Raw genomic sequence first — 18,000 nt, 5'->3', positions numbered from 1 at the left:
ATTGTTTTAAAATAATTAACATAATCCTGCCATTCATTGGAAAAACATAATATTTCTAATGATGTTTGGAACTATTCTGTAAAAATAGGGTTTAACAAATATATATGTGAGTCTCTGAAGTAAAGTATCTTGTAGCTATGACTTCAGTAATTATGAGCTTGTACTCAGCTAGGAGATTGGAATTTGTACAGCACAGCACATGCTGTCTGCAGCTTTATCAACATACGTGTCTATCGCTAAACATTGTTTAACAGTAACCAAGAACTCTGGCCACAGCTTGTATGAAGATCATGTTACAATACCTCAAATAGGGTTTCAGCTGGGCTGAAGGGAGTGTGCAGTTGGAGGAATTTCAACCAGAAATAGCCCAGACATGTCCCAGAGCTTAGAAAGGGTGAGGATAAAGAAACATTACCCATCACCTTTCCCACCCTTTCAATAAGATCACAGGTGTATGCAGCAGATACCTCGTGTATCCAGATTTCATTTTAAATTTTTGTCCCTCTACTTGTAAGCCACTTGCATTTTAAAAAAAAGTATCTATTGTTCAAGATAGAACTATTTGCTGAATTGGAAAATGGTTTTGAATATGCATGTTGCAAGCATGACAGTCCTAAGTAGATTTCTGTACATCAGGTTCTCTATTTGGGGGAGGTGATGGCCTCATGGTATATTTGCTGGATTGTTAATCCAGAGACCCAGATAACGTTCTGGGGACCCAGGTTTGAATCCCACCATGGCAGATGGTAGAATTTGTCTTCAGTATAAAAGAATCTGAAATTAAGAGCCTAATGATGACCATGAATCCATGGCCGATTGTCAGAAACACACATCTGGTTCACTAACATCTTTTAAGGAAGGAAACTGCCATCCTTGCCTAGTAGCGCCTACATGTGACTCCAGACCCACAGCAATGTGGTTGACTCTTAACTGCCCTCTGGACAATAAGGGATGGGCAATAAATGCTGCCTCGCCAGCGACACCTTCATCTCATGAATGAATTAAAACAAAATCTCTGTCACCAGCTTCTAAGTAGTAGAAGCAGTATGATTGCATTCCAACATTAAGATTTTCATTGTGCAGTCATCCTATTCAGACACAATCAAGGAAAATACATGATTTGAGGATTTGTGCTGTGAATTTGTGATTATGAAGCAGAGAACAATGAATTTTCTCCACCTGTAACTCTAAGTACTCTGTCAGTCGGCCTTGTTAATTGCATTGATTCATTCTGGTTAATTATCAATTGACATTTGTATCCTATCTAATTGTGCAATTGTGGAACTTGAGCTTGAAATAGAATCATAGAATTTCTACAGTGCAGATAAGAGGCCATTTCACCCATCCAGTTTGCACCAACCCTCCAAAGAGTATCCCAACTAGACCCATCCTATCCTCTTAGCCCTGTATTTACCATGGGTAATCCACTTAGCCTACCTATCCCTGAATACTATGGGATAATGTAGCATGGCCAATCGACATAATTGGTACATTTTTGGACTGTGGGAGGAAACCGGAGCACCTGGAGGAAACCCATACAGACACAAGTAGAATGTGTAAACTCCACATAGACAGTCGGCCAAGGTTGGAATCAAACCCCAGTCCCTGGTGTTGTGAGGCAGCAGTGCTAACCACTGTGCTGTCCCTCTTCTTGAGTAATAATGTATATAGAATGATATCACAGCCATTTTATTTTCTCCCAATTTCCTTAAAAAGTAATTTGAAATGGTTCCTGAAGAAATTGTGACATCTTCTTGCATGTTGGATTGAATACAATTTTGGATAAGCAAGTCATCAAGGGACACCATGTTATTGTCTAATGTTACACTAAGACAGGAACTGGGAATTAGGAAGATTGACTTCCCAATAGGAAACAGAGAGTAGGAATAAGTGGGTCTTTTTCAGGCTGACAGGATGCCCTGAATGGTGTCCCAAAGGGGTCAGAGCTGAAGCCTCAACTCTTTACAACTTATATCAATGATTTAGATGATGGGATCAAAAGTATGGTAACTTATTGTTCTGATGACACTAAGATAGGAAAGTGAGTTGTGAAGAGAACATCACTTATCTATGCCCCTTTGTAGGTTATTTAAGTCAGTGGGCAAAGATCTGGCAAATAGAGTACAGCGTGAAAAAGTATGAAATTGTCTACTTTGGCAGAAAAGAAAATAAAGATAACATATTATCTAAGTAGTGAGAAATTGTAGAGGCCTGAGGAACTTGAAGATAGGTGAGTCCCCCAGGCCTGATGGGATTTATCCAAGGATTCTATGGAAAGGGAGGGAAGAGATCGCAGGGCCTTTGGCAATGATCTTTTCGTCCTTACTGTCCACGGGTATAGTGCCAGAAGATTAGAGGGTGGCAAACGTCATTCTCTTGTTCAAAAAAGGGCATAGGGATAACCCCGGAAATTACAGGCCAGTTAGTCTTACTTCAGTGGTTGGCAAATTATTGGAAAGGGCTCTGAGAGATAGCATTTATGATCACTTGGATAGGCACAGTTTGATTCGTGATAGTCAGCATGGATTTGTGAGGGGTAGATCATGCCTCACAAACCTTATTGAATTCTTTGAAGAGGTGACCAAACACATGGATGAAGATAGAGCAGTGGATGTGGTATACATAGATTTAAGTAAGGCATTTGATAAGGTTCCCCATGGTAGGCTCATGCAGAAGGTAAGGAGGCATGGGATAGGGGGAAATGTGGCAGATTGGATTCAGAATTGGCTGACCCTTAGAAGACAAGGGGTGGTATTGGACGGAAAATATTCAACATGGTGCTCAATTACGAGTGGTGTACCACAATGATCTTCTCTGGGTCCTCTTCTATTTGTGATTCTTGTAAATGATTTGGATGTAGGAGTGGAAGGGTGGATTAGTATGTTCGCGGACGATACGAAGGTGGGTCGAGTTGTGGATAGTGTGGAGGGCTGTTCGAGGTTACAAAGGGACATTGATAGGATGCAGAGCTGGGCTGAGAAGTGGCAGATGGAGTTTAACCCTGAAAAATGTGAGGTGATTCATTTTGGAAGGATAAATTTGAAAGCAGAATACAGGGTTAACAGAAAGATTCTTGGCAGTGTGGAGGAGCAGGGGGATCTTGGGGTTCATGTTCACAGTTCCCTGAAAGCTGCCACTCAGGTGGATAGAGATGTTAAGAAGGCGTATGGTGTATTAGCTTTCATTAATAGAGGGATTGAGTTCAAGAGCCATGAAATTATGCTGCAGCTATACAAAATCCTTTTTTGGTCACATCTGGAGTATTGTGTCCAGTTCTGGTCACCTCATTACAGGAAAGATGTGGAAGCGTTGGAAAAGGTGCAGAGGAGATTTACCAGGATGTTGCCTGGAATGGAGGGAAAGGCTTACGAGGAAAGGTTGAGAGAGCTAGGTCTTTTCTCTTTAGAATGATGAAGAATGAGGGGTGACTTGATAGATTGGTATAAAATTGTTCGAGGGGAGTTCATCCACTTCATTAACACCTTCCACCCCAACCTTAAGATCACCTGGACCATCTCCGATACCTCTCTCTCCTTCCTGGACCTCTCTGTTTCCATCTCTGGTAACCACCTGGAAACTGATATCCATTTCAAGCCTACCGACTCCGACAGTTACCTACAATGCTCCTTCTCTCACCCACCTTCCTGCAAAAATGCCATTCCTTATTCCCAAGTCTTTCGCCTCCACCACATCTGCTCCCGAGATGAGGAATTCCACTCGCAGACATCCCAGATGTTCTTGTTTTTCAAGGACCGCAACTTCCCCTCCACAGTGGTCGAATACGCTCTCGACTGCATCTCTCATGTTTCCCGCAACTCATCCCTCACAACCCCTCCTCCCAATAACAACAAAAACAGAATCCCCCTTGTCCTCACGTACTACCCCACCAACCTCCACATCCAACTCATCATCCTCCATCACTTCCGTCACCTGCAATCTGACCCCACTTCCAAGGACATTTTTCCCTCCCCACCCTTATCTGCCTTCCGGAGGGACTACTCTCTCCGTGACTCCCTTGTCCACTCCACATTCCCCACCAGCCCCACCACCCCCTGCACTTTTCCCTGCAACCGCAGGAAGTGCTATACCTGCCCCTACACCCTCCCCCCTCACCCCCATCCTAGGCCCCAAGAAAACCTTCCACATTAAACAGATGTTCACCTGCACATATGCTAATGTGGTATACTGTATCCGCTGTTCCCGATGTGGCCCCCTCTACATCGGGGAAACCAAGCGGAGGCTTGGAGACCGCTTTGTGGAACACTTACGCTCGGTTCGCGACAAACAACTGCACCTCCCAGTCGCGAACCATTTCAACTCCCCCTCCCATTCCTCAGACGACATGTCCATCCTGGGCCTCCTGCAGTGTCACAACGATGCCACCCGAAGGTTGCAGGAACAGCAACTCATATTCCGCTTGGGAACCCTGCAGCCCAATGGTATCAATGTGGATTTCACAAGTTTCAAAATCTCCCCTCCCCCCACCACATCCCAAAACCAGTCCAGCTCGCCCTGCCTCCCTAACCTGTTCTTCCTCCCACCTATCCCCTCCTCCCACCTCAAGCCGCACCTCCATCTCCTACCGACCAACCTCATCCCGCCCCCTTGACCTGTCCGTCCTCCCTGGACTGACCTATCCCCTTCCTAACTCCCTACCTACACTCACCTTTACTGGCTCCATCCCCGCCTCTTCGACCTGTTTGTTTCCTCTCCACCTATCCTCTCCTCTATCCCTCTTCTATCCGCCTCCCACTCTCTCCCTATTTATTTCAAAACCCCCTTCCCCTCCCCCTTATCTGATGAAGGGTCTTGGCCCGAAACGTCAGCCTCTCTGCTCCTATGATGCTGCTTGGCCTGCTGTGTTCATCCAGCCCTGCACCTTGTTGACTCTTATAATGATGTTTACTTCACAGTTTAAGGCTTCATAAGGATTGTGAAAATTTCGATTCAGACTGGCCAATTTATTGACTACAACATTATGATGAGAGAAAGATAGAAGTTTCAGGGAAGTAAAGTCTGACAGAATGGAGCCATACAAGTTGATAATAAATAGCAGCCCAGCTAAGCTCACTACAAAGATCACAATGGAGGTCCTGAACAAGCCTTACAAATAATAAAGAGCATCATTATAAGGCTTTGATCCTATTGACAATTAGCTACAAAGGACGGATGTAGGCACGAAGAGCATATATTGATCAGAAGTTGAAAATGGCACTTCTTATTTCAATAAAAATCAATGAACTTACTGACTCACCACATACTTCTGAGCAAAGATCATGCAATGCTTGGCAATAGTGTCAAATGTATGATAGTAGCCAGATAGACAATTGACGTTGCTCGCCTAACTAAGTAGACTTCTTACTTCAGATGTGCATTTAATCTATGAAGGACATCAATTATCCAGACAGTTTAGCTACTTAAGAGAGAAATGTTATAGAATTATAGAATCTCTACAGTACTGATAGAGGCTATTCAGCCCATTGAATCTGCACCAAACCTCCAAAGATTATCCCACATTAATCGACAAATCCCTGAACACTACGGGCAATTTAGCATGGCCAATCCACTTAACCTGCACATCTTTGGACAGTGGGAGGAAACCAGGGCACCCGAAGGAAACTCATGCAGACTTGACGAGAACATGCAAACTCCGTATAAACAGTGACCGAAGGCTGAAATTGAACCCGAGCCCCTGGCACCGTGAGGCAGCAGTGCTGACTACTGTGCCACCCAATATTTGATGCTATTGCTAGTTATTAATTTGGAGGCCGATATTATTGTCATGTGTTGCAACAGTATTACATACGATAATATCAGCCTCAAATTAAGTACTAGCAATAGCATCAAAGCTTGCCATCTGTGTTGGCAAATATGTGCATAATCATATCTTAATTCTGGAATTTACAGCAAATCTTCTATACCAAGTCTAAATGAATGGTAATAGTTACGTATTCCTGACATTCTCTCTTTTCCCTTCACCAATCAAGATTGATCGCATGGTCTGCTATACCCAGCAACTTAGATGCAGTAAACAGACTACCAACTGACGCCACATATACACCAATTAAGGTCTCACACAGAAAGATCACAATCATTTGCTGACCTGGATAAGGAAACACTGTGGCAAAGTGGAGACAGGAGGAAAATCATTGAACCAGTGACCAGGTGCTGGGAAGACAGTTTTGTGTTATATGATGCTTAATTCAGTTATGCTTTTAGCTGTGTAGGTACCACATCAAATACCAGTAATTAGGGTATACGATTACAAAAGTATACCGAATATATCTGAGTCTGAGGGAGACCTAATTGAGGTATCTAAGAATATGAAGGGCATGCACAATACAGATAGGAAACAGCTTAGTTGAAGGGTCCATAATGAGGAGACTGAATTTTAAGGTGCAAGGCAGGATGTTTGGAAAGATTTGAAGAAAGAATGTTTGACAGAGAGGGTGGTGCGAGTCTGAATGCATTTCGAGTGAGGGTAGTAGAAGTGGGAAACCTCACAACTTTCAAAATGAGCCCTGGAAAAATTTTATATTATGGACTGACTGCTGGAACATGAAATTAGTGTAGGCACAGACTTGATGGATGAAGGACCTCTTTTGTGATGTATGACTTGATGACTAAGTCACTGGCATTAGTTTCAAACTTTAAAAGTTCCATGGAGGAAGCATTCCATGCCATGACTGCTGCTTTCTAAGTTGAGAATGTACTGAAGTATCCACTTACTAAAGAAAAGTTCTTTCAGAATTTGTAAAATCAGTGCAAGTAAATGCACCAGTATATAAAGAGCAGGGGTCCAGTGCCACAGAGAGGATGCAGAACTGATAAGTCAAGATGAAAGCAAAAATGTGATTTTTGCTATCAGGTGATTAGTAAGTTTAATGTTCTTTTTGAAAGAGAAAAGAGGAAAAAGAAAGGAGAAAATCTGGCAAAGTGCTAAAATTCTGATGTAGCAGGAACTGCAGATGCTGGAGAATCTGAGATAACAAGGTGTAGAGCTGGATGAACACAGCTGATGCTGCTTGGCCTGCTGTGTTCATCCAGCTCTACACCTTGTTATCTAAAATTCTGATGTGCTCTGTTAAAGTTCATTTTGCTTCTTTAGGCACCATTGGTGTAAGGTCATCGATCTGAATGTTGGCCAGAATCACACTGTTTCATCCAGCTCTACTTTCACTTATGCTTGCAAAAACAAAACAATGCCCATCAAGGATGATTGCCTATTCACATAGTGTTAAGAAGAGAGCGTTATGATACCAGCTGTGTTTTACTGGACAAGTTTGACCTTAGACTGAAATCTGATTTGATAGATCATAGCTTGGTTTGTTCTGGTTTTAAAAGTATTCATTTTCTATGACTGAGACAGAAATACTCAATATTGTAGATTTGATGTTAACAAAAAAACACAAAAGTTTATTTACAAAAAACAAAGATAAAATTGAATACACAAATCTATTTAATTAAAGCACAAGTTCAAAAAGTTATAACCACACAATAAATGTAAAATTCCATTACTCTCAAGATATTCTTTTACAAGTTTTTGCAAAAGTCCCTTGTACAGAACCCAACAACAATCTTTGTAGAGTACTCATACCAGAATCCTTTCTCTAATACCATAGTAGGTTTTAGGTAACTGTGACTTTAACTCCCAGACGAGAAACACATATAGCTTATTCTTCGAGCTAAATACATCAGGCTTTATACAAACATAGCTTCAAGACCTCTTCAGGATTTTATCTCAACACTTCTGGCTTGAGACGACCACAAACTCCTTACTCTAATGTAATCTAGTTTACTATATTCACAGGAATACAGCTCTAGGCATACATCTCTGTGCAAGGACTTCACAGAACTGCCCAAAATAAAGTAAAGCAGAAAGAAAATCTCTGGCTCTACTATGAATGTTTCTCTTAAGCTGAAAAAAACTGAGTCCAGAAATATTCAACAAAAACTTTGATGTTCAATTGTCTACTTTGCTAGTTTGTACAATCCTACAGTAAACAAAAACATGAAACTTTGGCTGGGCTACAAAATGGGCAATTGTTTGTCACCTGATTTTGGATGAGAAAATTAGCTACTTTGTTTGACAAGAAGGAATTCCTCTCCACCAACATTAATTGCGATAGTTACTGGAAAGAGAATTTGTTTAAATGTCCTTTCTTTTTCTTGTGGAGGGAAGTGAGCATCATTTGCTCAGTCATTGCAAAGGGTAGTTAAGAGTAACATGTAATCTAAGTGAGGTAAAGATGGCAAATTTTCATTTTTTAAGAATGTTAGTGAATGAGATGGATTTTCACGACTATCTGTGATGGTTATCATGGCCACCATCACTAGACTAGCTTTCAATTCCAGATTTATTAATTGAATTTAAATTCCAGAAGATGTTGTGGTGGGATTTGAATCCACAATTAGCCTGAGTCTCTGGATTACTGGTTCAGTGAGATTACCACAATGTCATTGCCTCTTCTAAAATAGCCTAAAATAACTATGTTCATTATTTCATTTCAATACTTGATACACAAAGCATTACAACCTCTCTGAGTTGGAATACTGTAGTCCCAATCTTGTAAATGAAAATATTCCAGTGTAGAAATCGGACATATTTCCACCCATTTTACAGGTGTAAAATAAACAAATGAGGACTCATTTTGGAGATTAATATCTTGCGCCCAAAGGAAGCCAGAAAGGATTCTGACCTCAGAATGGACTGCATAATTTTGCAGATGCTATGGGGACTGACTAAGGCTAACATTAGGCCTCTTGTATCTTACATATGTGCAATAGAATCCTCAGAGTTATTTTAGGTACTATCGAGCAAATATGATACCTCTCAGCACTTTGATATTTGTTGGGTCACTGTAGTGATTTTAATGAGATCAGCCAGGTGAACTTCATAGAATATGAGTTCCCTGACTGGGGCTGTTAATCTGGTCCAATTAGGAACCCCTGGCTGACAGATATAAACAGGAGTGTCAAACATCCTATTCACTCTGAGAGTTGGATAAGTGTCAAGGACTGTCCACATGTGAATAAAGAGTGACTTGGTGATGGGATACTGACCTCTGTGCAGTTCTTTCAGCCACCTACTCAAAATTGTAGCCCACCTCAAACCTATAGAATCCCAATCATTTGGGATGCCTGTCTCCCTTCCTTTCCACCCCACAGGACCAATCCTTGGGCAATTGTCAACAAGACAAGCAGCCTGCAAGATCTTCAAATGGGTGAGCTCTCTGATAATTGGCAGCAGCTCACTGATCTAAAAAATTATCAGACTGCTTGTCTTGTTGACATTTAGTATTAATAGATCAAATTCAACCTGACTCTAGGCTTCCTGTTTCAGAATGCATTAAGACTGACTTGCAACCTTGCTTTCAAAACCTGAGACCAACTATTTTATACTGTGCTAAGTTAATATGTGTATCAAGTATATTTGCTTTCAGTAATTTTGACTTTGGTAAAGTATGACTTTACTGAATTCCAACTTTAATGAGATGTATTTGCTTTGGAATGTGTAGAAGATGTTTCTATGTCATGCTGCTATATCCTTTAGCTAGAATTTGACTTATTCATGTTCTGAATATATTTCCTTTATACCTTCCCCATACTATCCAGAATTCAACATAATGCTGTATGAATTTCTTCAACTGGGATCAATAACATTTTAGTAATCTTTAGCACAGTTTTCTTTTCATTTCCAAATTTCAATACAATTATTAGAAGATGATGTTGAGTAACAACAATAATAGGCATCAAGAATATGAAAGCTTTATATTATACTAAATGCTTGCTACTGCTTATTAATTTAAATTGAAAACAATACTTCAAAATGATTTGTATTTCTAAAAAGACTTGACAAAGGCAAGTCTCCCATACATCTTGAGCATTACTTCATGAATGTATTATTTATAGCTTATTTCACTACGACAGGTTCAGTCACCTGTGCTCCTGATTTGTTCCCATGTCCCAACTCTTATGTTTGTCTCCCAAAACATTGGCTGTGTGATGGTGATAAAGACTGTCCAGATGGAAGTGATGAGCTCTCCACAGCTGGTTGCAGTAAGTAATGCTGAAAACAATTGTCTTTGTTTATTAAGGCAAGAATTCACAGTGGCTATACAACAGGAACAATAGATTTTGTAAAATGAAGCAATAAATTTGCATTAACTACCTCTTTCAGATAGACAGAGTGGGTGAGTTATGACAGGCATGATGCAAATTGCAATTAGTTTATATGTAGTTGGAGGCAACAGTGTAGCAGACAGCAAAACATCTTCTGTTGTTGTCCAGCAAATTTCCAGTTCGATAATAATAATGATATATCAGTAAACCATGCAAAAAATGCTAACTGAAGGTATCAGTCAAATGTAACGCCCTTTAATTCACTGCTTTTGCTTTGGAAATTTACAATCCATGGGGTAAATTTTCAACTTGCAGAATAGGCATAAAACTGAAATTATGGATAGATTGTGTCTTAAAAAAAATGATGAAGAATTGACGGAATTAAAATCAACTGGCTTATAACTGGAGCGGTTGTTCTGCATATCAGTTTTACAGTCTAACTGAAAATTGTAAATGTCCGTCATCTAAGATTTACTCCATCCTTTTAGGCTAAGTTGCTTTCAAACCATCTTATATTGCCTGGGCCAAAGCATTTTTAATGTTGTACAAACCAAGAACCAAACACAGTGGAGAAGCTGTTGACTACTCAACATATCAATTAATTTGCCTTCCCAATTGAATCTATTACAGAAATCTTTTAGCTGACATTATGACACTAAGATATCCATAATAGCTTGTTTTTAAGCCCTGAGTTACCACTTAATACTTGGGTGAAAATTATGGAATTATCAAAGTAACAAAGACACACACAAACAGAAGTACATTACAATATTCAACAGTTCAAGGGCCAAAATGTTGGCTAAGTTAAAGCAAAACTACATGAAAAAGTCAGGACATTAATTTAATGTCTCAACTATAAGATAACTCTTCCAACAATGCTGATTTTTCCTCAAACTCATTCTTTTCTCAAGAGATGTGCCATTGTTGCCCATTCCCACTTGACTGCAAGGAGGTCATCGTCAGCTGCTTCTTGAACTGCAAAACACAACTGAGAGCCTAGAAATGGATTAAATTCCTGACTGAAACTTCAATATTGCTGTTGTACAGAGCTTGAACATGGCTGAAGACGTAGACATGCTGTTGAAAGTTTTCATCTTGCCCTCATCAGAATTCCAAATCTCAAAGAGAACAGTGATTTATACCACATGAGAAGATGGTGCCCATTAGTTGGCAAGTGAATTCAGATTAGTTGAGGCATCAATATGAAGAATGCATGAGAGAACAGTTAACTCCCAAGCATTTGCTTTAACTTAAACCAGATAGATTGTAATTTGTCACGATATCGTTATAAGGAATGCATAAGGGAATTCATGTCCCCAAGCTGTAAAAGTGAAACGTGTGGACAAGGTATTTCTGTTTACAAACGACAATGCACTACATATGAATACATGTATTTTCCAGCATGCATCAGTGGGTCATACTGAGATCCTGACTGACAATCTTAAAGTAGCTGTCAGTGTAATTCAGAGTCCATTTGCCAGTCAGTGCTCACTACTCATAAAGTGTGTTATGGTCAAGACTAGAAAAATGAATAAATTCCTCTTGTCATTCCAGAGATGGATGTAACAGAGTACTTTTTTTTTCAAGTTTATTCGAGCCATGAAGAGCACATCAGATTTGCTTACATTGTTTGGAATTAAAGGAGTTAGTTTAATGAAACTCACACAAACGAGGCATAAAAGTTATTGAGAGGTAAAAATCCATCTTGATTTCTGTCATACATAAACACTAGCATGGAAACAGGCAGAATGATGTGCAGGGTGAGTGGACTAGATTGGAAAAACATTTCAATGAAAGATTTATATGTTGAACTGTAGTTCCTCTGGAGACAGTCGTACGGCATGTTTCCATGTTCTGTCATTGGTTTTCCTCTACCTGATCACTTCTTGCAGAATTGGACACCATTAGTAGAGAAAGAGACAGAGTCCTTATTCTTGATAAAAGCAAAGTACTACAGATGCTGGAGATTTGAAAGAACAACAGACAGTGCAAGAAAACTCAGCAGATCTAGCAGCATCTGAGTAAATAGAAGAAAAGTCATATTGGATTCAAAAATCAACTATGTTTCTTTCTCCATGGATGCCATTAGGCCTGCTAAGTTTCTCCAAAACACTTTGCTATTTTAAAGAAAAGTTATTTTTGTTGTTAGTGTATGTTCTTTGATGCTGCTGACTGTTCCTGGATGTCTTTCTATTCTGTAGAAAAAAGTCACAGCTTATGTCGTGCCTGCTCCCAGGAGGTGATTTTGACATGTGAAGTACGTGACCATTGGTCCACAATGGGGATAATCCTTTCTATAGATGTGATGGTCCATTGCCAGAGGACACCTACTATCTTTTGTTAGAGACATAGGAGTATTGATCCTTCACAATGCATAATAATTTTTGGATTTACACTGTTGTTCCAGTAATATCTGTAGTCGAGGTGTCTTAACCTCACAGGAATTCAAACGTCTCATTGTGTGCTATACGTTGCAAATGATGAATCATAATGGTCGAGCAATTACCCCTTGAATAGGCTTTTCTGGATGACAGCATTATTCATTCCATTGTATATCCCTGTATGTTTGGCTATTTTCAGATCAGGTGAATTTGCTGGCCATTTTAAACCAGCCAAGTTATTTTTTAAACTGTTTTTCTCTCAACTCCAAAATTCAAGCCTTTTAAGGTAGTCAGTGAAATTTTAAAGATTAATATTCAGTGTTCTGCATCATTGTGGCAATTGTTGTTCCCATTTATGATTTGGTATTTTTGCAATTCTGTTCTGATGAGTGCAAGATGAAAAAACATAATCAGCAATATAAAATCTTCAGTGTTCAACTGTCAGACTTAGAGGCAGAGTTTCTGAGACAGCTGAATAAAAGCAAATAATAAACATACAACACCTGCTTTTTAAACTATGTTTACTGCATGCAACATTTATAGCTTTCCTATTTTTGTGTGTTAGTGTACAGAAATTAAAATATTGAGTAATAAAATTATTTGTAATCAAGATTTCAATAAAACATTAGTGAACATGTATTTTTTTACTTAGTGAAACTGTTTGCATGAACATTGTTAGGAAATATTCCAATGATATTACTGCAGCCATATGCCACTACAATTACATTAACTTGTGTAATGCACATTAAATACACCTACGTACTTTAATTTCATATATTGTTTCTTCCCATTCTAGCACACAACAGCACATGTGATAACAAAGCTTTCATGTGTCAGAACAACTTGTGTGTTCCACAACATTTTGTCTGTGACCATGATGATGATTGTGGAGATGGATCTGATGAACCACCAGAATGCGGTAGGTATATATATTCTTCGTAACGAAGTGTTGGTGGCACTTGAAAATGGATTAATTTTTACTGATGCTAATATTACTTTGAAATAATGTAATCAAGAGTTGTAACTATCTACAGGAGTACTGTGAATGCTGAAAATCTGAAATTTGAAATCATTGTTACATTTCAATATCAATAGGTTGGATGCTGAGAAGATGTTGTCCCTCATGGGAGATCCTTGAACTCAAAAGCAAAATTTAAAAATAAGGGGCCTCCCATTTAAAATGGAGATGAAGATGAAATTCTCCTCTCAGAAGGTCACTAACCTTTGGAGATTTCTCTCCGAAAGAGAAGTAGAAGCTGGATCAGTAAATAATAACTTCCAGGCTGAGCTAGACAGAAAGGCAGTGGAGTAGATATGTCATTGAGAGAAAAAACTCGTACTTCAGGCAGTTATGTGCAATATAACAGTATGTGCTACAACTGCATACTGAAAAATCCAGAAATCGCAAGTAATATCAAATTGTTTGAATTCAAAAGAACTTTAAAGATTAATAATTATGCTTTGAATAAAAACTAAATCACTTTGCTTAACTAATTAGTTTGCGCTCATTCAAAATTAAGATTTCCCCTTTCAGATTACCTAAACCTGTAAGTTTATTGAAATTTGAAGTACCACATACCCTCATACCTTCTCATTAGGCACATGTATGTTGTATGCCCTAGAGTTCAGGGCAGATATTTTTAATCAACCTGTCCAGATATATTATTGACATGCCTCTGGGACAGGTGATATGAGCGCAGGCCTCCTTTTTTATTGGGAACTATAGACCGGTGAGCCTAACATCAGTGGTGAAAAGTTTTTAGAGGGAATCCTGAGGGGCAGGATTTACATGTATTTGGAAAAGCAGGGACTGAGTAGGGATAGTCAACATGGCTTTGTGCGTGGGAAATCATGTTTCACTAACTTGATTTATTTTTGTGAAGAAGTAACAAAGAGGATTGATGAAGGCAGAGCGGGGACATGATCTATATGGACTTCAGCAAGTCATTTGATAGGGTTCCTCATGATAGACTGGTTAACAAGGTTAGATCACATGGAATACAGGGAGAACTAGCCATTTATATACAGAACTGGCTCAAAGGCAGATGGTGCTGGTGGAGGGTCGTTTTTCAGAATGGAGGCCTGTGACCAGTGGTGTGCCACAAGGATCAGTTCTGGGTCCACTGCTTTTTGTCATTTTTATATAAATGATTTGGATGTGAACATAAAAGGTATGGTTAATAAGTTCGCAGATGACAACAAATTTGGACGTGTAGTGGACAGTGAAAAAGGTTACCTCAGAGTACAATGGGATCTTGATCAGATGGGCCAGTGGGCTGAGGATTGACAAACGGATTTTAATTTAAATAAATGTGAGGTGTTGCATTTTTGGTAAGGCAAATCAGGGCAGAACTTATACATTTAATGGTAAGGTCCTGGGGAGTGTGGCTGAACAAAAAGAACTTGGAGTGCATGTTCATAATTCCATGCAAGTGGAGTTGCAGGTTGACAGGATAGAGAAGAAGGTATTTGGTATGCTTGCCTTTATTGGTCAGTACATTGAGTATAGGAGTTGGGAGGTCATGTTGCGACTGTATAGGACATTGGAGAGGTCACTTTTGGAATACTGTGCTCAATTCTGGTCTCCCAGCTATAGGAAGAATGTAGTGAAACTTGAAAGGGTTCAGAAAAGATTTACAAGGATGTTGCCAGGGTTGGAGGTTTTGAGCTGTAGGGAGAGGCTGAATAGGCTGGGGCTATTTTCCCTGGAGCGTTGGGTGCTGAGGGCTGACCTTGTAAATGTTGATAAAATTATGAGGGACATGGATAGGGTGAATAGCCAAGGTCTTTTCCCTGGGAAAAGGGAATCCAAATCTAGAGGGCATAGGTTTAAGGTAAGAGTGGAAGGATTTAAAAGGGACCTAAGGGGCAACTTTTTCACACAGAGGGTGGTGTGTGTTCTGAATGAGCTGCTAGAAGGAGTGATGGAGGCTGGTGCAATTACAACATTTAAAAAGCATCTGGATGGGATTATGAATAGGAAGGGTTTAGAGGGATATAGGCCAAATGCTGGCAAATGGGACTAGATTTATTTGGGATTTAATCTGGTCAGCGTGGACAAGTTGGACCAAAGGGTCTGTTTCCATATTGTACATCTCTATGACTCTATGACTCTACATTCATGAGATAACTTTTCTCAAACAATTATGGGTGAGATAAACATTTTCCCAGATAGGATTCGAGGATGCCTAATTTCAAGGAAGCTATATAATTCCTGATGGAAAAATCTATCCCTCTCTCTGACATCGAAAGAATTTGAAATTCGAAAACATCTTTAAAGAAATGCAATAAATAATTAGCACAGAGTTATGTTAAATTTGTATTGAACTTTGCTTAGATTACCCGTGTATTATTTTGCATAATTATCTCTCCGTGTTATAAAAATAACATGAAAACATCAGAGAACCTGTGAAAGAAAAGTTCATCTGGATGATTCCAGCATGGCGAGGATGTACTAACCAGAATATCCTTCAAAAGCAAGACAACAAAGTGCAGGGCTGGATGAACACAGCAGGCCAAGCAGCATCATAGGAGCAGAAAGGCTGACGTTTCGGGCCGAGACAAAAGCTGTTATTCCAGAAAAGAGGAAGCTGATTGAGCCCTTGAAGATTATGAAAGAGTTAGATCGGGTGGAGTTAGAGGAAATGTTTTTAGTTATGGATGCGTCCAAAATTATAATAATGCCTACAAAATAGACACTAATAAGTTCAATAAGAAAATCAGGAGATACTTATTTACCCAAGAGTGGGTTGATTATGGAAAAGGCTACTACGAGAAGCAATTTAGGCAAATCGAACAGATGCATTTACGGGAGGCTTGATAAGAACATGAGGGAGAAAGGAATATAAGAATGTGCTGAGACAACAAGGTGCAGGGCTGGATGAACACAGCAGGCCAAGCAGCATCATAGGAGCAGAGAGGCTGACGTTTCGGGCCTAGACCCTTCATCAGAAAAGGGGGAGGGGAAGGGGGTTCTGAAATAAATAGGGAGAGAGTGGGAGGCGGATAGAAGAGGGATAGAGGAGAGGATAGGTGGAGAGGAAACAAACAGGTCGAGGAGGCGGGGATGGAGCCAGTAAAGGTGAGTGTAGGTAGGGAGTTAGGAAGGGGATAGGTCAGTCCAGGGAGGACGGACAGGTCAAGGGGGCGGGATGAGGTTGGTCGGTAGGAGATGGAGGTGCAGCTTGAGGTGGGAGGAGGGGATAGGTGGGAGGAAGAACAGGTTAGGGAGGCAGGGATGAGCTGGACTGGTTTTGGGATGCGGTAGGGGGAGGGGAGATTTTGAAACTTGTGAAATCCACATTGATGTGCTGATAGGGATGAACAACGAAGGTCAGGAGGAGAATGTTGTGGAAACTGCTGAGCCAAACTATTTCCGTCTGTGTGCTCGCTGTACCTTGATAAATCATTAAATACTGAGGAACATGTCATTCATCATTTATACCCTCGGGCTGTATTTAGGAAAAAAAAGGAAAAAAAAAATTGAATTGTTCAAGAAGATGTCTAGGTGTGCAGTTGAGGGTAATTCGATTGGTATAGTCTACATGGACATCAATAAGGCCTTTGACAATGTCTTGCATGAGAGACAAGTCAAGTGATAGAGAGTAGGTGAGCAATCATGCCTCTGTATTGAAGATTTAAACCTTAAATAACTATGAAATTACATATTTTACATTTAAAGACCAACAGAAATTATCCATGTTATTGCACGCTAAGATGAAGTTTCTGGTTTTGTGGATTTTCAGTGTACAAATCCTGTGGCCCCCAAGAATTCCGTTGCGCCGATGGAAGATGCCTTATCAGTGTAGATTGGGAATGTGATGGGGACTTTGATTGTCTTGACTATTCAGATGAAGCACCTAAAAATTTAAAGTGCATAACAGGTAGAGTGTTTTCTTTTCATTGTTCCTTGGTTTATTGTTGCTGGTTAATGCCTACAATGCAATATTTGTTTGAATATTCCTGTCAAATTGGTATTACATTGTGCATAATAGTCAACACATAGTTAAAATTAATGGCTAGAAGTATATTATTACAAATGTAGTCTGGAATTCAAAATGGCATCAATAACAGAAATACATGTAGACCTGGATTTTACCATGGATGATGAAAAAGCATTGCATACTGTTCATCATGCTTACAGCTGTCCACAAACTTTGAGCAAGCTTTTCAGCAGCAATTTTGGACTGTGAGAGATCTTTTCCAGCATGTAGCCCTCCTTAGCGCAAGCAGCTGCTAGCTTTCTTGACAGTTAATCAGCACTTAGAATGTTTACTGATCCAGACAGAGTAAACCAGGAACAATAAATTAAAATATTGTAAAACAATGAACTGGAAGTAAAATAAAGGGAAAGAAAGACATACTCATTTACTCTGCCATTATACACACATCTCACCAAGGCTCATGGAGTTCAATTCTCAGCATGACATACATCCTGCCCACTCAACAGGTTTCACTCACTGTTTCCTCTCAAATGACTAATCCTTCCCACCTTCCT

General features: G+C 39.8%; 1 protein-coding gene across 1 annotated transcript in view; it reads left to right on the top strand.

Annotated features, from left to right (window-relative positions):
* Window positions 1–18,000, top strand: part of LOC109911043 (low-density lipoprotein receptor-related protein 1-like) — a 1,753,343-nt gene that overhangs the window by 1,479,840 nt on the left and 255,503 nt on the right. Inside the window, exons 52-54 of the mRNA XM_048599379.1 lie at window positions 9,931–10,059; window positions 13,300–13,422; window positions 17,249–17,391. Coding sequence (XP_048455336.1) covers window positions 9,931–10,059; window positions 13,300–13,422; window positions 17,249–17,391 — 395 coding nt within the window. The remainder of the gene's footprint in view (window positions 1–9,930; window positions 10,060–13,299; window positions 13,423–17,248; window positions 17,392–18,000) is intronic.

This window comes from Rhincodon typus, chromosome 7 (genome assembly GCF_021869965.1).
Source record: "Rhincodon typus isolate 14 chromosome 7, sRhiTyp1.1, whole genome shotgun sequence".
NCBI classification, from domain to species: Eukaryota; Metazoa; Chordata; class Chondrichthyes; order Orectolobiformes; family Rhincodontidae; genus Rhincodon; species Rhincodon typus.
This window is presented reverse-complemented; position numbering and strand designations above follow the sequence as displayed.